Source organism: Cydia splendana, chromosome 1, assembly GCF_910591565.1.
Source record: "Cydia splendana chromosome 1, ilCydSple1.2, whole genome shotgun sequence".
NCBI lineage: Eukaryota > Metazoa > Arthropoda > Insecta > Lepidoptera > Tortricidae > Cydia > Cydia splendana.
Genome location: NC_085960.1, coordinates 11427086 through 11452630, shown reverse-complemented (window position 1 = coordinate 11452630; position 25545 = coordinate 11427086). Strand labels below are relative to the sequence as shown.

Sequence of the window (25545 nt, the reverse complement as noted above, 5' to 3'; positions counted from 1 at the left end):
TGTACATATTAAAGCAAGAAAACTTCATGATAATGCAATAATAACCTAGTATAAAATAAACAAATCAAAAGAAAAAACAGCACTTTGGTGCGGTGTGGTAGTGCGTTACGACTATAAGATCCCCATGATGTTAAGAAGATTGGAGATCCGCATGTGTATTAACCTCCTTATGTCAGAGGCAAATATGTTCTCCTTTACAAAACGATATCTGAGGCTGATTCTGAATTTTTATTGGCTCTTTTCAACTCTAAACTGTTTCTATTGGCTAGAATAATGTCAAGACATTTTGTTGTCAATCTCGTCAACTATGGCGGGCTTGTGTTTTTTCAAGCTCAAATACGAAATGAGTAGTTATGTGCGCCGCTCGGGCGGCGACATTGACAGCGATTTGTCGAATATTCTCGTTCGCCATTTTGTGAATGCTATGGAATTTTGTGTTAAGTAATCAACGCGAAGTCATCTTGGAGGTATCCAAAATAGGTGTAAGTTCAACTTTTCGCAAAGTGGTCGGGGTCTACTTGAAATTCAAAATAATCGCGATTCATGTGTGGGAGTCGACGAGTGTCCGCGTTTATCGTTTAGTCGTTGCTTTATTGTTTCCTTTCGCAGCGGTTTAGCGAGCGTGTGACCTTCTGATTCTCTATAAACCACTGTTTCACTGAATTGTTTTTTCAGGTTTGGTAGGTATGACTGAAAATTGCGTTGTGGGTAAGCCGTCTCTGAAGCGGCATGAAGTCGCGAGGCCTGTACACGTACAGAGGCTGGAAGCCGCTCTGGAAATCCGCCCTTTTGTAAACCAGGTGGAACAGATCCTCAACTCTGAAGGCGGAAGTGACAGTGACGATGACTCCGATGGCAAATCTATGGGCAATGAGATGTCCAAAGGAGATAGGGTTGTACATGGTGTTGTCACTACTAAACAAGGTTAGTATTTATCTATATCATGCTTCAATGATCCTAAGCCAAAATAATAACCTTCGTTTTCGATGCACACCACAGCCACACCTGCAGTCAGCAGCAGAAGCACAGAATAAATAATAGTACTACTGTACAGAAAGGACACTTCCTACAAAAACCAAAGTTTGACAGCGATTCAATTATGCATATTGTATACTTTTCTCAGAACACATTAACAGTATATTTCATTAAGAGGGAGGTGATAATATTTACAGTATCCTATTTACAGAACGCCATAGTGACCGCCTGCGCCTATACAACCTCACATCTGTGGGTGAAGAGCGAGAATGGCTCCGGAATGTCTTGCTGTCCTCCGAGTCTGACACCAGTAGTGGTGAGGACACGCCTGCAGGCAAAGAACAGAGGATAAAAAGATTGCTTAAAGAGAGACTGTATCATAACAAATATGCTAAGGATTATTATAAGGATCAAGGGGTAAATATGGCTTGTTTTTTTTTACAATATATTATTTCAGTCAACAGATGTCATTCTTAGGTCTTAGTTATAATTGAAATTGTTTAACTGTAATTAACTTAGTCTAGTAAGCTGTTATTTGGTCATTCTGAATACTTCAGAACATCAGATAATTCGAAAAATCACCCATACTTATCATAATAGCCCACTTTCGGCATTACACATGCCAGTTTTTTAGTTTTAATTTTATATATTATTTTAGTCTTTAAGGCATTTGTAATTTGGGCCTTGTTGCATGAATCAAAATGTATATAAACAAATTACCCAATTACATCCTTATTTTCTTTATTTAAGAACTAAAAACAAGTTAACTAATATATGTATAATATGACTAAATATAAACTACCTAAATAAACAACCACATATTTGCGGCGTTTGCAGTTGAGACACAAGGGCCGTGGAGCAAAGACGCCCATAATCTTTTCTAGAATTTAAAGAAAAACCCGCTTGAGACTACGGGTGACCCTAGGGCTGGCTCGTTCCTAGGCCAAAGAATAGGCATCGCCATTCAATGAGGGAATGTAGCCAGCCTTATGGGCACCCTTCCGCAGGGGACAGACCTGGGGGACTTTTCATAGGTGGGGGTTTTATTTACGTTTCTTTATATTACACCTTACTTCTGTCTTGCTATTCTTGAATTATCTTGGTAGCAACAATGTGTAAAGGTAAAAATGGTAGCCCACTATCGTACATGGCTAGCATAGTCTTCAGTGAAACCATGTGAAACTTCAGCTTCATTATTATAATACAGGCATTAATGATAATCATAATGTAGAGAGCACTTATATAGCTTCAGTTATGTCTAGCATACGTTAAAGACTCTCGGGGACAGAGAGTCTTTAACGATAGACATTATGTAATTTGTGAATGACAATATATTTGTAAATTTGTAAAGCGACCATGAATCTATCTATCTATCTATCTATCTCTCTATCTAATACCTTTAAACGAGCAATTCTTGTTTATTTATTTATTTATATGTATATACACCGTGTTTTTTTTGATTTCCGTTAATTTCAAGGGTGCATACCTGAGCTTAAATCAAGTAACTTTCCCAAAGACACCGATATTCTAATTAACTCCATTTCGAAGATAATCAATATTTTATTTTTTTCCTATAAGGCCTCTACAAGCTTGTACACTTGCCTTAAGGCCGGTTTACATATTGATTAGTGTTTAGAATGAGTTCATACATTTGCTACTAAACTTAAGTAAAATCTCGGTCGATCAATGTTCGAATTGACATTGATATGTCACAGATTTCAATTGTTTGGTTTAGTTAAATGTAATGCCCGTGTTACAACAACGCTATATGCTACATTTAATTACTTTTTAATATTATTTTTTCTAAAAAAAAAACCAAAAAAAAATTTTTTTTTTCAAAATTAACTATGCCATTTAGTTTTCTTAAACGTACTTAACCATACCCCGAAGTTAACGGAATTCAATAAAAACACGGTGTATATTTCGGGGATCTCGGAAACGGCTCTAACGATTTCGATGAAATTTACTATTTGGGGGTTTTCGGGGGCGATAAATCATTCTAGCTAGGTCTTAACTCTGGGAAAACGCGCATTTTTAGTTTTTATATGTTTTCCGAGCAAAGCTCGGTATCCCAGATATTGGTATTAATGCCATACAACTAAAATAAAAATAAAAACAGCCTTTTTAGGTTTTAAACATTTCTTAATTTATCCAGAACTCTCGCTACATGTATTATGGTGCGGGGCTCCTATCAACGGTGGACCGGTACCCTGAGCGGCGCATCAGTCGACCGCCGCCGCCGGCCGCACGCGGACGCCGCGGGCGGCCCGGTGAGCGCGGGCGTGGTACAAAGCAGAAGAGTAGGCGCGGCCGTGGCAGGGAGGGTCGGGGTGAAGCTAGTGATATGGTATGTAACAATTTGCTACTACTTCGAAAGCTGAGGTGATAAGTCCAAGTCTTAACGGTTTTTTTTGTGAAAAATGTGTAATGTCCCTTTTTTTGCAGCCAGATGATGTGGATTGGGAAGATCAACTAAGAAATATTAAGGAAGAGAAAGATGACGAATTTACCATTGTAGATAAACCAGGAGTAAGGTTGGTCATTTATTTACTTTGATTTCTATTTTAGTTTATTTAAATATTATTAATAGGTACAAAATGATCTTAAACCTAATAGGTACAAATTTTTACTTATTTTGTACATTACGTATCATCTTAGGGTGGTATTCCATCTGTCCAATATCTTGGTCCAATGTCTGTGCATCTCATTCTCTCACTAAGCGAATGTGGGTCGCAAGACATATTGGATAAAGAAATTGGACAGGTTAGGTACTAAAACTCTATACTTGAGAAGCATGCTACATCCAAATTGGTGTGATAATTAATAAAAAGCATTGTAATGTGCGTTAATTTAAATATAGGGTTTTGGTAGCCGAGTATTACCCAAAACAAATTTTCCAGAGGTCGCAAAAAGCTATCCACCCTCAAAACGCCAGAAGCGCTGACCGCGCGCCGCCGGCGCCACTGGCAGCTGCTCGTCAAGAAAGAACTGGGAAAAGTGCAAAGGGCTAGAACGGCCACGCACAGGGAGGTCATGTTGCAACGGAAGAGGCTAGCTACTCTGTGCTGTAAACATTGGAGGCATGTTGCTATGCAGGTTGGTTAAAAAGTGATGGGAAAATGAAGGCACTACACAAGTCTCGCTCAAAAATCTCTTTACAGTTCGATCAACCAAACATGGCAATTGTTTACTTTGACAGCACTGAGCGTAATTATAGATAGGGTTTAATTTCCAAGAGTCAAACGTAGGTCTTGCATCTACTTACTTAATTTTACAGCGCATTGGCGCTCCTTAGCTGTAATGCTGTAAAATTTTATTTCAATAAATATCAATATCAATATCAATAGCAAAAACTATAGCAAAATGAAAACCTTTTGTCTCTGTTTCTAATTAACCATACTAGGTATCTGTAGATTGTTTTTATATGTGCAGTCCCAGAAAAATATGAAAGAGACGGTGTGGCGGTGCAAGCGACTCAGCCGAGAAATGCAGGCGTATTGGAGGAGATATGACCGCGCTGAAAGAGAAACGAGAAGACGAATGGAGAGGGAGGCGGAGGAACAGAGAAAGGTAGCTTTTTTTGGATTTCTTTAAAATGAATTTGATGCGAACAAAAGTAATATTATACATATTTTTAAAATCAAGCCAAACCCCTGAGATAAAGCTTGACAAGATTCTAATTGGCCCAGAGATAGTGTTGCTGCAAACAGCTTACATATGGCAATAAAGTGCAGTACAGTCAGCAGCAGAAGTTGCTAAGCGGGCGACCTGTTTAAAATTACCTACATACTCCTTGCCAGTAAAATAAATTAGTACCTACCACTGAAAATCCGCAACATGGCGAGGGCCAAATAGAATCTTGTCAGACTGTTAAAATTGATCACTATTAAAGTTTTATTAGCCTTTCCATTCAAATTATGCTATGTAGCCCAAATATACTACTTGAATGAGTTTGTTTTGTAGATTTAATTCAAAAGCATGTTTCGGTATTTTAGCTTTAAAACCGTTATTACTATGACAGATGGACGTGGAACTAATGGAAGCCAAGCGGCAACGTCGCAAGCTGAACTTCCTCATAACGCAGACGGAGTTGTATGCCCACTTCATGCAGAAGAAGTTGAACGCTCCCACGGACGACGGCGACGGAGCCGACAGGATACTGAGGCAGCTAGACGAGGACAGAGACCCTAGGCTTGCGGCTATTGATAGTTATGACAGGTAAATGATGAAATGTGGGTACTTTATTGATAAAAACAAAGAAAGAAATAAACAAACATAATAAAACTTACAAACCTACAGAAAAAAAATTGGCTCAGATCGCCGTCAACAGGCAAGGTGCCCAGAAAGCTGGCCGTATTTCCCCGCTGTATGGCGATACTAATACGCTGTGCGAAGTAGTGGCCAGCCCGCTGGTCGTCAGAAGTCTCTATTAGGCGCGCCGACAAGTCTGTGAGATGATGAGATGAAGTGACTTTTTTGTAGACAGGCCTGAATGCGCACTTCATACAACGGATCGCTCTTGGTTGCGACGGAGATGGTGCATAGTTACTAAGGCAGCTAGATGAGGACATCCAGTCACTTGCTTTTGGTGTAGCTCGAGTTACTAGCCGTCACCCTTAATACTTAAGCAATAAAGTTCAATGAGAAATCGCAAGCGAGTATAGTAGAGCTAATATCAAGTGAGACAGGTGATTTTGTTGGTGGTGCGAAAAAAGTTCACCTGCGCTAACTCAACTATAGCTTTTATTACATATTTATTAATACACCCTGTTAATTCCAGCGATGCGATGAAAGCGCGTGCGTCACGCAACGCGCGGGAAGCGTTCCGCACGGAGCGCGCGCGCACGCGGCTGTTCGACGCGGCCGCCGCGCCCGCGCCGCCCGCGCCGCCCGCGCCGCCCGAGGCCCGGGGCGACCACGCGCAGCCCGACATCTTCCAAGGCACGCTCAAGGGCTACCAGCTGAAGGGGATGAATTGGCTGGCCAATCTTTACGACCAGGTGGGTTCGAGTTTGTTTTCTTTGGTTTCAAGCTTCAGTTAGGCCTGTCTCTTTATTTACCGCGGTTTGTGCGAAGTATCGACCACCCAACCGAGCATTCCGGAGTTAAATATTTTGTGTGGAAGCTTCAAATGCTGCTAGTTCAAAGTACATAAATCATTTTGATAAGTTTTCCCAGTCTTTTTAGGGTATATTTTGCTTTATAATCTGTCTAAAAAAAAACAGTCATTAGTGACTTAGCCGTCAGTTTCTGCCGGATTAACTTTAGCTAGGCAGCTAACGTTAATCCAGCAGCCAGCCTACGTTTTTCTAAGCTGTGCTATAGGGTATTATACTGTATTTAAATAAATTATTTTACACCATGCATGAAATAAAGCACCAGATAATTATTAGAAAAACACAGATAGGCGTTATTTATAAACACAAGTTCTATTTAATGAATCGGATAGAAATATAAAAAGTAGGTGAGTTGACCGTGACGTCACGATGTAATGTTTCATATAAATTCCATATTAGCAAATCGTTTTGACAGTTCTAAAAAAGTTACTGATTTGACTAGTAGGAAAATACCCTATTATGTTGCGTGGGCAATTTCTTCTAGACAAAGTTCGTAAACTTCTAACAAACATTACAAACAATCAAACATTATTATTTTTCTATTTGTTCAGGGTATCAGCGGCATCCTGGCCGACGAGATGGGTCTCGGGAAGACCGTACAGTGCATAGCGTTCCTCTGCCACGTGGCCGAACGGCTCGGCGTGTGGGGCCCTTTCCTAGTGGTCTCACCAGCGTCCACATTACACAACTGGCAACAGGAGTTGCAGAGATTCGTACCTGATTTTAAAGTTGTAAGTTGAAAATTTACTCGGTTTATCAGGCACCAGTTAAAATTGACAATAAAACTTTTTCTTTTCATAATTCATTTATTGCATCCATGGTTAGTACATAGGTATTACTAGGCGTGGCTCACTCCGCGATTTCGTCGCTTTGCAACAGGTAGCTACAAGTACATCCGTTCCACACCAATTTTGGTGGCTAGCCATAAGCCGCGCGTGGCGCTGTCGTCACCTAGCGGCCATATCTGTCCTGATCGTAATAGACGCGGTTTGTTAGAGAGTGAGTCTTCTGTACCTGGTACTATTATTTATTCTGTGGTATTACATAGTAGTAGTGAGTTTCACATGGACCCTGATAGGGTACAATGGTACATCAATAGTCTTCAATCTAAGTTATGCTAGGTATGGTCCAGATCCATATCGTAGTTAAATAGATACTTTAAGTAAATGAGGTTTTAAAACAATGGTTAGTTGATTTTATACTATACTTACTATTCTATACTAGTTTTTTTCGACAAAAACATTGTTATAGCATGATAAAAAAACAAGTCCAAACTCTTGTCGAAATTGAATGATGATAAATTCTTCTTTACTAGATCAAACTGTTTGACCCGTCATAGAAAAGGTTAGTTGGACAGTAAATTTGCAGGTACCTTATTGGGGCAGCCCCAACGAACGCAAGATTCTCCGGCAATTCTGGGAGCGCAAAGACCTTCACACACGCCAGGCCGCGTTTCACGTGGTCGTGACGTCATACCAGATTGTTGTCAGCGACCTTAAGTACCTGAATAGAGTCTCGTGGCAGTATATGATATTGGACGAGGCTCAAGCTATCAAAAGCTCAGCTAGTATGAGATGGAAGCTACTGCTTGGGTTCAGCTGTAGAAACAGACTGTTGCTGTCAGGTTAGTATCAGATTTTTTTGTTCGGTAAGATAAATTTGAGAAATTGGGAAATCTATATGGGAATCTATCACAACGGAAGAACAGCGCTGGCTTTGCCAGCTACCTGCTGAGTTGTGACCCTTTTATGGCATTTTGCTCTAAATGTTATACATTGTATATTTGTCAACATGTTTTTGTCATCTGTGTTTGTTTCTCATAAATAAATGTATTTTCTTTTCTATATGCTATGCTAGGGAACTTATTTCCTGAATAATCCCTGCCAATAACAATATTGGATGAGGCTCATGCAGTAAAAGCACGGAGGTTGTAACAGTGGTAAAAGCTGAACCCCAGTGAATCACCAGAATAATGCCTCCCTTGCTGCCTTCAACATTCCTTTATTATTTATTTATTTATTTTATTGAAATATGTTAACACGGCGTCGTTTTTGCCTTCGTCTGCCTGTGGTCTTCTTTGAAGCCTACCTTTCCCAACAGGCGTATCATGGTCGCGCTTATGGAAATATAATCTGATCTGATAAGTGATAAATAATCCTGGTCACGGCAACAAAATGTAACGTATTTACGGAGTCAACTAGTCACATTTTCCAAAACGTATGTATGTTGCATATACTAGTTTGGTAATCATCAGTATTTGTAACTGGCAGGTACTCCAATACAGAACAGCATGGCGGAGCTATGGGCGCTCTTGCACTTCATCATGCCCACGCTGTTCGACTCGCACGACGAGTTCAACGAGTGGTTCTCGAAAGACATCGAAAGCCACGCCGAGAATAAGAGCACTATTGATGAGAGTAAGTAAATAATTTAACAAATTAATATTTTTGGGTTAACTTAAGAAACCCGCCCGAATGTTACCACTACTGTTTTTTGGGTCGTCGCACAGACGAAGTACTGACTGAACTGAAGTTGGGGTGTCGATTCTTTTTATTAATATCGGTTTTATGTTGTTCCAGAGCATTTATCTCGGCTCCACATGATCCTGAAGCCTTTCATGCTGCGAAGAATCAAGAAGGACGTGGAGAACGAACTTTCAGACAAGATCGAGATAATGGTGCACTGTCCGCTCACCATCAGGCAAAAACTCTTGTACATAGGTTAGTCCGGTATGGCTTCGGTGTCGCAAACACCCTATATAGATAGTCGAATCTGGCCATTCCGTGTCTTTTTAGGGTTCCGTGCCCAAAGGGTAAAAACGGGACTTTATTACTAAGACTCCACTGTCCGTCTGTATGTCTGTCAGCAGGCTGTATCTCATCAACGGAGACAGTTGAAATTTTCACAGATGATGTATTTCTGTTGCCGCTACAACAACAAATACTAAAAAGTACGGAACCCTCGGTGAGCGAGTCCGACTCGTACTTGTCCGGTTTTTTTCTCAATATCTACCGTAATTATCTAAAAATGTACCGTAAATAAAAGTAGCCTCACAAAAACCGTATTTTTTAGCACTGAAAAAGAAGATCAAAATCGAAGAGTTGCTGCATTTCACAGTCGGATCGGAATCAGGCCACAACGTTGACAAGAACTTCACTTCCAATCTGATGAACTTGGTCATGCAATTCAGAAAGGTTAGCCACATTAATCTCTTTAACTTTAAGAGTGTAAGATATCCCATATTTTTTTTTCGCTTATTGTATCTTTTGTTGTATAGAACTCTACCTTGTAAGAGATTTGCTTCACACAGGTTAATTCCTTGCTTGGTAACACCGTATTAATGACCGTTTTATGCCAGGTATGTAACCACCCCGAGCTATTCGAACGCCGCGACGTCCGCTCTCCCTTCGCAATGCAAGTCGACGACTACCACTTACCGAAACTAGTCGCCGAAGAAGCCATCCTGCTACGAAGCATACCGTCCAAACGGCACTTGCTGTATAACAAGCTGAATATACTTACGCCTGAGTATGTACACAGAAGTCTGAGTGAAGAGAATGGAATGTTCAACTTTATGAGGTTTATTAACCTCTCGCCGATGGAGTTGTATAAAGTGACGCTGTGCGGATGGTTTTACGCGTAAGTACTATAATATACAATATAATATCGGGTGGAACAGAACGCAGGACTTTTATGCAAACGGGGAATTGTTTAGGCTACGTACTTATTTTTCACTTATTAATTAGCTACGTTAATATTTCTAACCGTTTTTGAGATATAGTTTGTTAAACATTAGTACAAAAATTTGCATGCAGCAAGAAGATCCTATTGTAAATAACTTTGTAGGGTTGTCACTGATATAAAAATACTTCATTTAAATGATTTTGTTTTACTTTTTAATCCAGCTTTACGATTATAATAACTCGATTGTTGAAAACTGAGGGCCACTTGCACCATCCCACTAACCCGGGGTTAACCTGTTAGATCTGGAGTTACCATGGTTATCAGTACAATTTGACACTGGGTTAACGGTTTAACCGGTTAACCCCGGGTTAGTGGGATGGTGCAAGTGGCGCTTAGATAACACTATTCTTTCAGTTCAGTACCTAGATATGTTCCACCCTATATAATCTTCTTTGAAAAATACCACACTATTTCGAGAACTTTCACTTAAACGAGACTTATGCTCCGACTTTTAATATTTAACCTAACATTTCTAGCGTGACATTCATAGTAAACATAATGAGTGGAAATCGTTTGAGTTCAAAATATAAACACCTTTTATTTTTTAGCATGGAGCATATAAAACAATGTCTAGAAAAATACGAAAAGCTTCGGCATCGGCACTTCTGGTGGCAACAGCACACAAATTCAGAAGTAAAAGACGAGGTGGCCGAAGAGACTGAAGAGTCAGAGCCGGATTACTACGACAATGTCAGTAGTAAGGATAGACTGCTGCTGTGTCCGGATGGCGATGTGTTGAGGCAAAGGAAAACGGACAGTTTAATGTGGAGGGACCTACTGTTTACTGACCCGTTATGGACTCAAGGTAAACCAAAACAATGCATGTCGTGTAGATTTTCCTCAGTCACCCGTTTGCACGAACGCTGTAAAGGGTTCGAAACATCGGGATGAATTCAATATTGGGAAGATGCGAAGTCGGTGGAGGGGGAAGTGGCGCTGATCGTCACAAACACAGGTGATCTTATGGAATGTCCGAGATTAGTACTAGCGGCAGCCGCTTGAACTAATTTACTCCATAAGATTTAACGTAGAAAGTCCGACAAAATGAGGGCAGCACCAGTCGTGCACATAGCGAATACGCGATATAATCCGTTTCAATAGTTTTATTTCATAAACCAAAACATTTTGCTTGAAGGCGTTTTCTTTGGCAGTTTCAAGTCATAGTTGTCAATCACTTAGGACCTTAAATATATGTTAAGCATAGTCTTAATACGTGTACTCTTTGAATTTATGACAAAAAAAAACAAGATAACAACAGTGCGGCTGGATTAACTTGAACTTGAAGGCTATACAGTAAACTTGACGTAATTCAAAAAATGCCTGATAAATATGTATTTGCATGATGCACATGTGTATGTAGGTATAGTTTTGCGTTATTCCATTTTAATGTTTATGTTATAGGCGGACCATTCTACACACACACAGAACACAGCATTCACTACATGTCGGAGACTATAGAACACAGAAACATGAGGACTAGAAATCTCAAAAGTCACGATGATCAGGTAATTGATTTAACTTACATATATAAGTAACTTAGCTATATATTTTGTCAATTTGTCCTACTACTAACCCACACTAGCGACTCCCAAGCGTCGGCGTCTACTCAAGTCTATGACTGCTGCTCGACGCAACGTTGGCGCAACTGCGCAGCGACGCCATTTTTCATAGCGCTGATTAGACGCCGACGCTGGGTAGACGCTAGTGTAGGGTGGCTCTAAAGTGTAATTTAAAATGTAATATTGAGTCTGACTCAAAGTTAGCTCATGTCATTTTAAACTTAGCATCTTCATTCCAGTTTGATACAATCGGGCTTTACTTTACCAATTGTTATTTTTCTCAGTCGGATATGTTGCGTGAAATAAAGACGGAAGAGGGAGGTGTGATGTCGGTGCCAAGCGCAGAAGTCGCGGAATTCGCCCACGTGGAGAAACCGCCTAAAGTGTATCAAGATGTGCCAACGAGCTTACCAGCTTTCTTATGTACTGCTCAACCTAAGGTAAAGTTCAACAGATATTGTATATCAGATTTTTACTTATCCTAAAAATTAAATCTTGATGTAAAGCTCTATTTTGGTTGACTTTCGATTTGAGAAGACCCTTTGGATAGTTGTGTGTAATAGATGTAGGTCTCCAAAGATTTAACCCGGGATGTATTCGTAGTTTGGTGATTCCTGTTGTCAAAGTGTAGTGGGAGGACCGGCGCCACTTTATAGCCCAACAGCGTCGGATTATGGGGCATGACACATTGCGTTCGATTCGCACGTCGCTCCGAAGTTTGAGCGAAACAACGCTATGCGCGTATTATTGCGACATTCCGCTTGCACGAATCAGATGCAGTGTGCCATGCTCCTATTGACTTCTGGGAATACTAGACATATGAGAAATGTACGGTCTATTTATTTTGTAGACAACTCATATGGGGGACGTGGTAATAGACCTGCAGAACTCAAAGTATTCTTGTGCGCAGGTGTGCGTGTGCCCGCTGCAGCCGTTCGCGTCGTCGCGGCAGTTCGCGTACCACCTGACGCGGCACGCGCACGCGGAGAGCGGCGCGGGCTGTGACGCCCTCGCGCGGCTCGTGGCCGCCGCGTGCCCGCCGGCCGGCTGGGCGCCGCTGCAAGTACCAGGTACATACGCCCTTCTACAATATTATAATGCTCCGTCAAGCCCATGGGCCTCCCTGTACTTCAAAAGAACTAGATACGATATTACGAATTGCCTCAATCATAAAAGCTTACTAGTACAACTTTCTCATGCTCATTTACTTATTTCACGAAACCAGAGATTTTTGAATCATATGCGATGCGCTTTGATAGAACCTGGAATGTTTTAGTGCTGTCTTGCCGCACTCAGCAGTTACAAATCTACCAGTGATAAGTTGCAAAATTTTATTGTACCTATTACAGTTATGTATGTTATTCCGTAGTAGCCGTAGAACTATTTCTATGGTAAGTTACGCACTAGATCCGATCTCCGTCATTCGATTTCTTTCCGTCATTCAACGTGTGCGGTGCGTAACTTACCATAGAAATAGTTCTACGGCTACTACGGACCATATTTTCACGGGTTCGGATCGGATTCGGATCGGACGTAGTGCGAAACCGCTCTTACTATGGCGTACTTGATCTTAGAAAATCGGACAGACTATACCTACTTAAGAATTTGTTATGCTTTGTTTTAGATAAAAACCAGTTAGTGAGCGACGCGGGTAAGCTCACAGTACTGGACTCACTGTTAAAGCGGCTTAAAGAGAGAGGGCACCGTGTTCTCATATACAGCCAGATGACCAAAATGATTGATCTCTTAGAGGTGTGTATAGTGTTCAATTTATTGTTGTATTCTGACATTTAATACCGAAGGAATACTCCGAAGTAGACGTATACGTGCGTAATATATGAATCATCCTAATGAATGAAATACCAATGTATTTGGCAGGAATACATGTGGCACAGAAAACACAAATACATGCGGTTAGACGGTTCCAGCAAGATATCGGCGCGGCGCGACATGGTGGCCGACTTCCAGGTATGAAATCATTAGACAAAACCGTTATAAGGACTAAACATCTAAACTAAAACTCTGTGTATTTTACTCTGTGATGTGTCAATGGAGATTGTTGCTATTAGTTTCCTCACGTGTCAACGCATTTTAGTTTACGTTATGGTTGATCGCTATACAAATTCTTAAAGTAACTCGTCTGACGACTGTATAAACTTAAAGCAAATGTAATTTACAGGCACGAACCGATATATTTGTGTTCCTTCTGTCCACGAGAGCCGGCGGCCTGGGTATCAACCTCACCGCTGCAGATACTGTAAGTAAATTATGATACCTAACTATATCGCAGCATTTGTAACGCGATTTTAAGTCTGGCGCGGGAACGAGAAAATTGCGATCCAATGCAACATGAGTTCACTTGAGCCTATACAAGTTATACAACATATTCCCCGCGTCAGGCGTGGCTCACTCCGCGATTTCGTCGCTTTGCTACAGGTAGCTAAAAGTACATCCGTTCCGCACCAATTTTGGTGGCTAGCCATAAGCCGCGCGTGGCGCTGTCGCCACCTAGCGGCCATATCTGTCCTGATCGTAACAGACGCGTTTTGTTAGAGAGTGAGTCTTCTGTACCTAGTACTATTATTTATTCTGTGCCCGCGTCTCGTTCAGCCTTAACCGAACTTTACTTTTCTGAGATCCGTTGGCTACCTGAAGAGACATTTAAATAAGATCATGAAGTCTTAAATTTAATTTTAATAATAGAGGCTGCCCAAGGAGCAATTGGTTTTTGAAAGGTTAATTTGGTGTTAATATTATCACCGTCTACTTTTGACAATTCTTGAACAATAGGCGACTAATAAATAATATAGGGTTCCTTTTTTGACAGGTGATATTCTATGATTCCGACTGGAACCCAACCGTGGACCAGCAGGCCATGGACCGCGCCCACCGACTCGGACAGACCAAACAGGTCACCGTCTACCGACTTATCTGTAAGGGCACCATCGAGGAGAGGATTATGCAGAGGGCCAGGGAAAAGAGTGAGGTAAGTTAGTTACCTATTATTTGTAAACCGACTGTGGACTAAGATCTGATGTGCTGACATGGAAAGATGTCAAAATTTATCTGAACGCTAAATTCGACAACTCTAAAACGAAAATGCCAAAACGAAAGTGTGCAATTATTGACGTAAACACATATGATGAAATATTTTATATATGAAGCATTAACTCTGTACAGATTCAAAGGATGGTGATAAGCGGCGGCAACTTTAAGCCCGACACACTGAAGCCAAAGGAAGTCGTCTCGTTATTGCTGGACGACGAAGAAATAGAGCTAAAATGTAAGTTTGCCATCAAGCCCGCCCGCGACTAAATTCCCCCTAAAACTTTCAAATACATTTTGTGGCATTCCACGTGTCCAATGTCATTGCGTCTCACTCTCACATTAAGCAAAATGTGAGACGCAATACACATTGGACTAAGAAATTAGATATGTGGAATACCACCCTTAGGTATTGCATGTCAAAAATATATTTTTGAAATCTACTTCTTATGAAATATAAAATATGTCAGCCAATGTATAAGTAACGAAACTATTCTATATGCATATACATGTTCTTACAATATCTGTTTTTATCTCCAGACCGACAAAAATCAGAAGAAAAGAAACAAGAGGAAAGGGAAAGAAAAAGAAAGTCAGCGGCGCTGCCACCTGTAAGTAACGAGTTACTTAACGGTGTCAAATTAGTCTCGAGTTACAATTAAAAATAAAAATGTTTTATTATGTGTTCAGTTCACAGACTTAAATATACCCTAGATGAAGCAAATATCACAGTATTGAAACCAAGCGTGCCGACTTTTTACCACCCACTGTGACGTCACAGCCGCAATTTAGTGATGGGAAATCCTAACCGATTCAAAGACACCGGTGCCCCTCTGCCCCGCTACGATTCAACTGTCTTGCTCATACTCATAGATGTTATATAGGTCTCGCTCGCTCACTCCCCGCTCCCCCGCGAACCACGCCAAAAATCACAAATCGATTGTCATGAATGACATCGATGTTCTGACAGACGAATGATAAAGACAGACGAATGATAAAAACAGACGAATGATCTTCTTCCCAACTTTTTCCTTCAATGAAACTGGTATTTTCAAAATCTATGACTGGATCATGTGGAAAACAAAAATAATGAAAGTTTTTTTAACACAATAGAAATTTATAAACATACTAAACGTATAAACATGTAATCGTATATGTTTAAATTACCCTCGTTTTAAAAGGTGTCGTGTAAAATTAGGACATGTTTTTTTTTATCAATAACTACCAAAAAATTTTTTATAATAGTTAATATCATTCATCTGTCTGATATCGATTAAAATCGTTTATTAGAAGCGATCAGTAGAACGAACAACACTACTCGCTAAATTTGACAGACGAATGATAAACGGCCTGTACCACGAAGTCGAAGCGATGCGCGACAGTATCGCTAGTTCTGATATTCATCGTCTCTTAACTCACAACGTCAGATCAAACGCTCAAAGCAAACGCGCAATGTAATGTAAATATAGTTTTGTAACGTTAATCTATAGTTACTTAGGTATATTATTGGAATCACAACCTGGAATACTTAAAAAATTGTTTTAAAATGAATTTACGCATAATATCATTTTAAAATTACTTACCTGTGATAGGAAATATGTCCTTGCCCTTGGGTGCTTGCAATTTTTGGGCTGTTGCAGTTAATTACCACGCAACGAGGCATTTTTTAAATTTTTACGGACTACCGGCTGCCACAACTGGCGCGCGTGGAATGTTAATAGCGACGGCCAACCTCGTCGCTTGGTCGGGGTTCGGACACGCGAAGTAGATGTATTTGCGTCATCTATGGTATATTTAAGTCTGTGGTTCAGTTGTAGTTAATACAGTAACAGTTACAGTAACACAATGTATGTTGCAGCAACCCGCGCCCGTCGAAGTGAAGCGTGGCCGTGATTCGTGTTCGGAGCCCGGCAGTCCGCTTCTCGTGGACGATGAGCCACGCGACGCGCATCTCACCCCACCGCACACGCGTGAGTATATCAACCAATTTAAACTTTAAGAGCGGGGCCACACTGGCGATTTGCGAGCGAGTTCGCCGCGAGCGCGCAACGATTTCGCTGCGTACTGTCATACTGGAATGGGAGCGAAGGCGTTGCGTGCTTGCGGCGATATCGTTGCGCGCTCGCGGCGAGATCGTTGCGCGCTCGCGGCGAGATCGTTGCGCGCTCGCGGCGAACTCGCTGCGCGCTCGCCTTGCTTTCAACTCGCTCGCAAATCGCCAGTGTGGCGCCGCTCTAAGAGACGTAGAATGGGTAGGGTATGCCGTTCGTTATTTCTTAAACTCTATAATCTCAGGAATCTACATTTACCAGCCTAAAACGATCTTGAGGTTTTAAATTTAGAATTGGAGTCTGTAGGGGCAGGCAAACCAGTGGGAATGGAGTTTCGTTAATCCTTCAAACATGCTTAAACCTGCCAGTGTAACTGGAATCAACTGGCTAAGGGTGGTATATAAGGGTCAATATCTTTGTCCAATGTGTATTGCATCTCACATTTTGCTTAACGAGAGAGTGAGACGCAATGTCATTGGACAAAGAAATTGGACAGGTGGAATACCACCCTACGGGATCTTTGTTCATGTTTCTGTATTGGAGTTTTTACTGTTTAGGTTTATTTGTAATGCATTTGATAGAGTAATTTACATCTACAGCTTTCTCCCCCGTGGGTCGAGCGTCATCGTGGTCGGCGACGCGATCGACGCGCGGCGCGAGGCGGGGCCGACCGCGCGGCGCGCGACACGCGTCACGCCGCGAGCGACCCCTCCCGTCCGACACCGCGGGCACGTCAGCGGACGCTGTTGCCGGTAAAAAAATATGTTAACTATAGTCTAGCAAATAAAATTTAAGTCGAAGAAGGTGCGAAATTCAAAATTTCGTGGTAAATCGATCTATCGAGCATACCTACATTTTCAAATTTGCCCCCTTTTTCTATTAACAGAATTGACAAACTATTTGTAGTTAGTTTTCAGTTTTTTTGTCGTCGCGTATTACGTCGTCCTGATCGTGGACGCATTTCGTTTGCTTTTTTTTGCTCTATGTACAATAAAATCTACATTTTAAATGTTTACTTTAAGCTTTTATTGAATAGAAATAGGATAAAAACTTTTTACAAAAAAAAATGAAACCGACTTCAAAAAGGATGAAATAAAATATTATCCTTTTTTATGTCTATGCGTTACCAACTGATATGTTTGAAGTCGGTGCCAAGCCAAATTTTGAAGCATACCATGACTTTGGTGCGATTCTATAAGGATTTATCCACATTGGATTGCCTTACACGACGACAATGAACGTACTTTCTATAGGTACAGTCGACGTTAAAAATATGTTTACACTTTTCGCCTTATTACAAAGGAGTAAGGTGCAAAAAGAGTAAGGTCCCTCCCGAACAACCGGTTTCCGAAAAGGCTATATATAGACCACATCCATACGCTGCGGCAAGTTATACAGAAGACCGAAGAGTATAACTTGCCATTATGCTTAGCGTTTGTGGACTATGAGAAAGCCTTCGATTCGGTGGAAACATGGGCGGTGCTTGAGTCTCTTCAGCGATGCCATATTGACTATCGGTACATCGAAGTGTTGAAGTGTTTGTATAGTAACGCCACCATGTCGGTCCGAGTACAGGAGCAGAGCACGAGGGCGATTCCATTGCGAAGATGCGTAAGGCAGGGAGACGTTATCTCTCCGAAACTGTTTACTGCCGTAATGGAAGACGCCTTCAAGCTCCTGGAATGGGAAGGACTTGGCATCAACATCAACGGCGAATACATCACTCACCTTCGGTTTGCCGACGATATCGTAGTCATGGCAAAGTCGATGGAGGAACTCAGCATGATGCTCGATGACCTCAACCGAGTTTCACAACGGGTGGGCTTGAAAATGAACATGGACAAGACGAAACTTATGTCAAATGCCAATGTTGTGTGTTCGAGTACCGAGTTCCCAACAGAGACTGGGATGTCTCTGTTGGGAACTCGGTACTCGAAGTTGTTGACTCGTACATCTACCTAGGACAAGTAGTCCAATTAGGTAGGTCCAACTTCGAGAAAGAGGTCAACCGCCGAATCCAACTCGATTGGGCAGCGTTCGGGAAACTACGTAATGTCTTTTCGTCCGACATACCTCAGTGCCTCAAGACGAAAGTCTTTAATCAATGTGTGTTACCAGTGATGACTTACGGCTCCGAAACGTGGTCTTTCACTATCGGCCTCATCTCAAAACTCAAAGTCGCTCAACGAGCTATGGAGAGGTCTATGCTCGGAGTTTCTCTACGTGATCGAATCAGAAATGAGGAGATCCGTAGACGAACTAAAGTCACCGACATAGCCCACCGGATTAGCAAGCTGAAGTGGCAATGGGCAGGCCACATTGCACGCAGAGAAGATGGCCGATGGGGTCGAAAAGTGCTTGAGTGGAGACCACGGACTAGCAAGCGCAGCGTAGGACGTCCACCCACAAGATGGACAGACGTTCTTGTTAAGGTCGCCGGAAGACGCTGGATGCGGGTCGCTTCCAACCGGCACGTATGGAGGTCCAAGGGGGAGGCCTATGTTCAGCAGTGGACGTCTTATGGCTGAGATGATGATGATGATGATGATGAAGGTGCAAAAGTGTAAACATATCATTGACGTCGACTGGACCTAAGAACACACCTCAGAACACACGATCAAACCTTCTTGGCGCAGTCCGTACCATATTTGGCGGCACATTAGTGTAAATATAAATGCATTTTTTTGCCGTCGTATTTTTTAAAGAGCATTTCTTACTAATGCTCGAACAGTCTATAGCACGCAAGTGTGGGATTGGGACTGAGTTATTTCCCGTCCCTTATCCAGAGGACTACATTTCAAAATATAAAACAATTCAAGGAATTTACCTTCTTGCCAAATTTCACCTAAAGCGGTTCAGTTGTTTAGTCATGAAAAGGCGACAAAGAGGCAGACAGAATTCTTTACACATTTATAATAGTTATTAGTACAGTTCTAATGGGATTTATAGCCATAAAGCTGATTATTTTTGACTGGTATTGTTACTACTTGGCTTGGCACCGACTTCAAACATATCAGTTGGTAACGCATAGACATAAAAAAGGATAATATTTTATTTCATCCTTTTTGAAGTCGGTTTCATTTTTTTTGTAATAAGTTTTTATTTTACCATTTTTAGTTTTAACGCATTGTTAAGAGCGCGACGCATGAATGAAAAAACAAGATCATGTTTAACACTAAAATTCGTGTACCTATTACTTTAGTAAATATGTAATCAGGAATTTTCTCGAGTCCGTCTGGGAAATTATAACTCCTGTCAAATAAATCCATCCGCCCGCCCCGCCACTGACCCAATCCCTCAGCCCCCCGATCACTCAACCTCACAGCAGATCAACCCCTGTTCCAGGAACCCCTCAATCCTGAACCAGCAACCCTTCAACCGCCATTCCCCGACCCCTTAATCCCTGACCCCTTAACTCCTAACCCTAACCCCCAATCAGTAGCCTTACCAGCTTACCACGAGTTTGACATTGATATATTCGCTAGCATGTGTGTAACTTACTTCCTAATTCCTATACATCTCGCTGGTACTAACCTTAGTGTGAGCGAGATGCATAAAAAGTTACATTTAGATGCATAAGACGTTAGCGAATATGTCAATGTCAAACTCGTGGTAAGGCTACAGTTGCAGTACATCAAATTGGTGGTTTTCGGAAGCAAATGCTCGAGTTACTTTAGAAAACCCCGAAATCACTTAACACGTGCCTTTAAAAATTGAGGAGTTCCCTCAATTCCTCATGGATTCCATCATCAGACCAGAACCAAAAATAATACGAAAACACCTTGGAGGTAACTTCTTCCAAACAAAAAAAGAATTACTCAACTCGGATCACAGGTGCCGGAGTAATCGCTGAACATAGAAACATAGAACAAGAAATTATCATCATTATCATCAAAATAATCATCATCATCAGGTCTACTTCATCAAATTGGTGGTTTTCGGGAGAAACTGTTCGAGTTGCTTAAGAAAACGCCCAAAACACCATGCATGTGCCTTTAAAAATTGAGGAGTACCCTCAATTCCTCATGGATCCCATCATCAGAACAGAACCAAATTAAAATGGGACCAACTCGGAGGTAGCTCCTTTCAAACAAAAAAAGAATTAAGGTCACTGTGGCGAAGTCCGGCATACTTTTTTTTTTTTTGACTTTGGAGTGATCTAGTTCCGTTAATTTTTCACCTATGTTACTGCTTGTAATCGCATATGATGAAGAATTTAATAATTAATAGTTTAGCCTTAGTGACAGATCATTTCAAGCACAAATTAAGCAAAAACAATGGCATTTTTTAAAATTCGGCGAGTAGACGGACTTCCCGTGCAGTTTAAGGGAAGTCCGTCTAGTTATGATATCAGCCAATCTATGGGTGCGTATATGTTCGTAGTCAAATTCCTAAAAAGAACGGATCAAGACAATGAAAAGTGTATTTTAAACTTGTTAATATACGGTTCAGATTCGAAATAAACACCATTTTTCTAAAACAAAGGCAAGTCCGGCATATACTACCAAAATGGGGTTGTAAACTTTTTTTGGCAAATAATTAAACATAATTATTTTTTGATTACCGAAATAAAAGATCAATAGTAATTTTAAAATGAATATTAATCGTTTCTTTTAATTTACTGAGATCAAAATTTAATGAAGTAACATCATGCGCAAAGTCAGGAGGATTTTTTGACATCTTATCAAATCGTTATAATATTAAAGTCGCAAAAACAGTTGGTAATCTCTGATTTAACGAAAGTCCGGCATATGACGGACTTGCCTTGAATATAATAGACGGACTTTCCAACTTAGTCAAATTTTAATATGATAAATTGTGGAACGTATAATTACAAAACTAAGCTAATTTCTGCTATTTTAAAAATAGAATAAAGACAACTGGTTCTTATGCTACCTACGTAGTTACTTTCTGATGCACAATCTTTTCAAAAACTATTTTTAACAATTTTTTTTCTAACGGCTGTCGCCGCACTATGACTTCGAGTTCAAAACACGAAATGACTTGTTGAGGCGGATTGCTCTAAAGTTGGTTGTCACAGCGCCATCTGTTTTACAGTGACGGAACTAGCGCGAAAAACTGGTTAATCGACTGGACTCCAAAGTCGCATACGCCTTCAAATTCAAAAGTTATAACGTGTTGACGGACTTGCCTTGTAGACGGACTTGCCCACAGTGACCTTACTCAAATCGGACTACGGACGTCGGAGTAATCGGTGAACGTACATAGAAAAAAAAATAGCCACAACCGAATACAGAACCTCCTCCTTCTATGAAATTGAAGTCGGTTAATAAAAACTTTTTACAGAAAAAAGAAAACCGACTTCAAAAAGGATGAAATAAAATATTATCTTTTTTAAGTCTATGCGTTACCAACTGATATGTTTGAAGTCGGTGCCAAGCCAAATTTTGAAGCATACCATGATTTTGGTGCGTTTCGATAAGGATGTACCTACGCCAACGTAGCCAATTGTCTTACACGACGACAATGAACGTACTTTCTATAGGTACACGACGTTAAAAATATGTTTACACTTTTCACTTTTTTTTTACTAATGTTCGAACAATCTATAGCACGCAAGTGTGGGATTGGCACTGAGTTATTTCCCGTTCCTTATCCAGAGGACTAGGTACATTTCAAAATATAAAACAATTCAAGGATCTTACCTTCTTGCCAAATTTCACCTAAAGCGGTTCAGTTGCTTAGCCATGAAAAGGCGTTTATAATAGTTATTACTACAGTTCTAATGGGATTTATAGCCATAAAGCTGATTCTTTTTGACTGGTATTGTTATTACATGGCTTGGCACCGACTTCAAACATATCAGTTGGTAACGCATAGACTTAAAAAAGGATAATATTTTATTTCATCCTTTTTGAAGTTGGTTTTCTTTTTTTTGTAAAAAGTTTTTATTTTTCAATTTTTGTTTTGACGCATTGTTAAGAGCTTCTACTTTAATAAATATTAAATATGTAATCAGGAATTTTCTCTAGTCCGTCTGAGAAATTATAATTTCTGTCACTACACTAAATCCATCCTCCGCCCCGCCACTGATCCCTCCCCCAATCCCTCCCTCCCTCAACCCCCCGATCACTCAACCTCACAGCGCATCAACCCCTGATCCAGGAACCCCTCGACCCGGAACCAGTAACCCTTCAACCGCCATTCCCCGACCCCTTAATCCCTGACCCCTTAACTCCTAACCCTGTACCCGTACCATGAGTCACTGACAGTGTCAAAACTTACATTATACGGTAACGTCTACGTAATTTACTTTCTATACATCTCTTTCGCACTAATATGCGAGTACGAGCGAAATGCATAGAAAGTAAGTAACGTTCTCGATAGCGTTTATGTCAGTGCCAAACTGGTGGTAGCCACACTAATCCCCGGTCAGTAGCCTTACCAGCTTACCACGAGTTTGACATTGATATATTCGCTAGCGTGTGTGTAACTTACTTTCTATGCATCTCGCTCGTACTGGCATATTAGTGCGAGCGAGATGCATAAAAAGTTAGTTACGAAGACGTTAGCGAATATGTCAATGTCAAACTCGTGGTAAGGCTACTGATCGGGGGTAGTGACAAACCCATGGTAAGGCTACAGTTGCACTACATCCAATTGGTGGTTTTCGGAAGAAAATGCTCGAGTTACTTTAGAAAACACCGAAATCACTTAACACGTGCCTTTAAAAATTGAGGAGTTCCTTCAATTCCTCATGGATTCCATCATCAGACCAGAACCAAAAATAATACGGAAACACCTTGGAGGTAACTTCTTCCAAACAAAAAAAGAATTACTCAAATCAGATCGCAGGTGCCGGAGTAATCGCTGAACATACTACATTATAAATCATCATCATTATCATCAAAACAATCATCATCATCAGGTCTACTTCATCAAATTGGTGGTTTTCGGGAGAAAATGCTCGAGTTGCTTAAGAAAACACCCAAATCACCATGCATGTACCTTTAAAAATTGAGGAGTTCCCTCAATTCCTCATGGATCCCATCATCAGAACAGAACCAAATTAATATGGGACCAACTTGGAGGTAGCTCCTTTCAATCAAAAAAAGAATTACTCAAATCGGACTACGGATGTCGGAGTAATCGGTGAACGTACATAGAAAAAAATAAAAAAATAAAGCCACAACCGAATACAGAACCTCCTCCTTCTATGAAATTGAAGTCGGTTAAAAAGAGGAGGACATTTCACGTCAAACTGGTAAGCTTCTGGCCCTTGTAATAATATAGAAATGAATCGCAGGTGCCGCAATGTTGGAGTCGGAAGCGCCGCTGGAGCCGAGCATCCCGGCGGTGCGCGCGCGGCGCGGGCCGGGGCGGCCGCGGCTGCGCGGCAGCACCCCGCGCGGCCCGGCGCGGCGGCCCCGGCGCGCGCCCGAGCCGCTGCTCGTGCCGCTCGCGCCGCCGCCGCCGCCCTACCACTCCTAGCAGGGACGAGAGGTGAGCATGCTTTAGAGATTCGATTATTCTGGAAGTTTGAATCACCTATTTTGACTTTAGTTTGCACTACCGCAGAAGATTGTAGAGAAATACGTAAAATGAAGTAGAAAAGGTAGCTTAGTCGCCTCATATTCTACAGGAGCGAAGACTGATTAGTGATTCTGATTACACATACCTTATATTATTTTATTGACCGCCTAGTGATCTAATAAGGGATCCAATTGTGATGCATATAAATTAAAATTTAAAATCTTTAACAAATCAAACTATATTATATTATTTTGGTTTTGAACTTTATCACTTGAATAAAGAGAAAGGAAAAATAATTTGATGCCATGAAACATGAAACGTGTTTTGAATTTATGTGATTAGTTAGAGTACTTTTAACCTTAAATGCCGTGACGCCGGAACATCAAATATGCCAGGTTAATAGTCACTTTTATTGTTACAGATGCCATACACCCCCAATTGTGTTCGACGCTGAGCCCCACCTAGTGCAATTTAATTAAATTAATGAACTAAACCCTAAACTAAATACTGCTCATGTTAAATTTATATCAGCTTTGTACAAACGCTTTTATTTGTTCTCCGTTATTGTTATTTTAAAAGCATGTTTTACTTTAATTTTACACAGAATATCAATTTTTATTTAAAAAGAACATGATTGATTTAAACGTTATTTAATGAAATATCGACAATCAGCATATTTATGTGTAATTAAATTGTTGTGGTTTTAAATTTAATTTAAAGTCTCGTTTGGCATGATGCCTTTGTATTATAGGAGGAAGTGGATGTTTTGCAATAAATGTGAAACTATAAACTTTTGTTTAATTATTAGTTATTACTTTCTTGAGATTGTAGTTCAATAGCTATTAAAAAAAAAGGAATAAACTAGAATAAACCTACTCTAACCTGTCATACGTGTGTGTGGTATTCACGGTGGGTTCAAACCTCGGTTGTGTTGTATAGAGCAGAAATAATCGTACTCGAAAATAATGCAAAAAAAAAGATGAGTAATAATTCGGTCAGGATCTTTATCATACTCATACACAGACAAGATAAAAACAGTATAAGTTTTATAGTCATAGTAGATCAGGATCTCATATGGATTGTGATTACCATGTGATACAATACAAAATACCCGAGTCACTGTGTACCTTGAAGAATTTCCTCAATTTCTCCATGATCCGATCACCAGAGTCTGACCTGATGATATTGAGAAATCGGGAAACATCATAAAAGTAAAATTTTGAAGTCTTGAAGAAAGGGGTGATTATCTTGTCACTAGTTGCTGTAACTGCGTGCAGCCTGCACGTAGCTCTTTTTCTGGTATAATCACCTCCAAACGCATACATTTTGGTTAGTTTATGAATTGAACATTAGATGGCGCTGACCCGACTAGCTAAAATCCTGAATCGCGCTATTAAGATTTTTCTTGTGATAATGACCCCCAGACGCATACATTTTTGGTTAGTTTATGAATTGAACATTAGATGGCGCTGATCCGACTAGTTAAAATCCTGAATCGCGCTATCAAAATTTTTCTTGTGGTAATGACCCCCAAACACATAGATTTTTGGTTAGTTTATG

At 40.7% G+C, this 25545-nt stretch overlaps 1 protein-coding gene across 1 annotated transcript; it reads left to right on the top strand.

The window, feature by feature from the left end:
* The first annotated feature begins 285 nt into the window (after window positions 1–285).
* Window positions 286–24749, top strand: LOC134790684 (chromatin-remodeling ATPase INO80). Its single transcript, XM_063761586.1, has 29 exons — window positions 286–482; window positions 676–924; window positions 1187–1392; window positions 3131–3322; window positions 3421–3509; window positions 3876–4071; window positions 4408–4545; window positions 4997–5193; window positions 5756–5975; window positions 6644–6823; window positions 7461–7716; window positions 8363–8509; window positions 8672–8812; window positions 9165–9286; window positions 9451–9731; window positions 10385–10641; window positions 11238–11341; window positions 11680–11835; window positions 12306–12465; window positions 13020–13147; window positions 13274–13363; window positions 13575–13652; window positions 14223–14381; window positions 14576–14678; window positions 14981–15051; window positions 16299–16410; window positions 17091–17243; window positions 23759–23955; window positions 24407–24749. The coding sequence occupies exons 2-28, from the start codon at window positions 687–689 to the stop codon at window positions 23941–23943; spliced, it is 4359 nt and encodes a 1452-aa protein (XP_063617656.1). The 5' UTR covers window positions 286–482; window positions 676–686; the 3' UTR covers window positions 23944–23955; window positions 24407–24749.
* The last annotated feature ends 796 nt before the right edge of the window (window positions 24750–25545 follow it).

Coding starts and splice junctions, on each gene's coding strand:
- LOC134790684 (XM_063761586.1), top strand. CDS start 687: ATGACTGAAAATTGCGTTGTGGGTAAGCCGTCTCTGAAGCGGCATGAA. Junction 4,072..4,407: donor GGAGGCATGTTGCTATGCAG/GTTGGTTAAAAA, acceptor TTATATGTGCAG/TCCCAGAAAAATATGAAAGA. Junction 10,642..11,237: donor TGACCCGTTATGGACTCAAG/GTAAACCAAAAC, acceptor TTTATGTTATAG/GCGGACCATTCTACACACAC.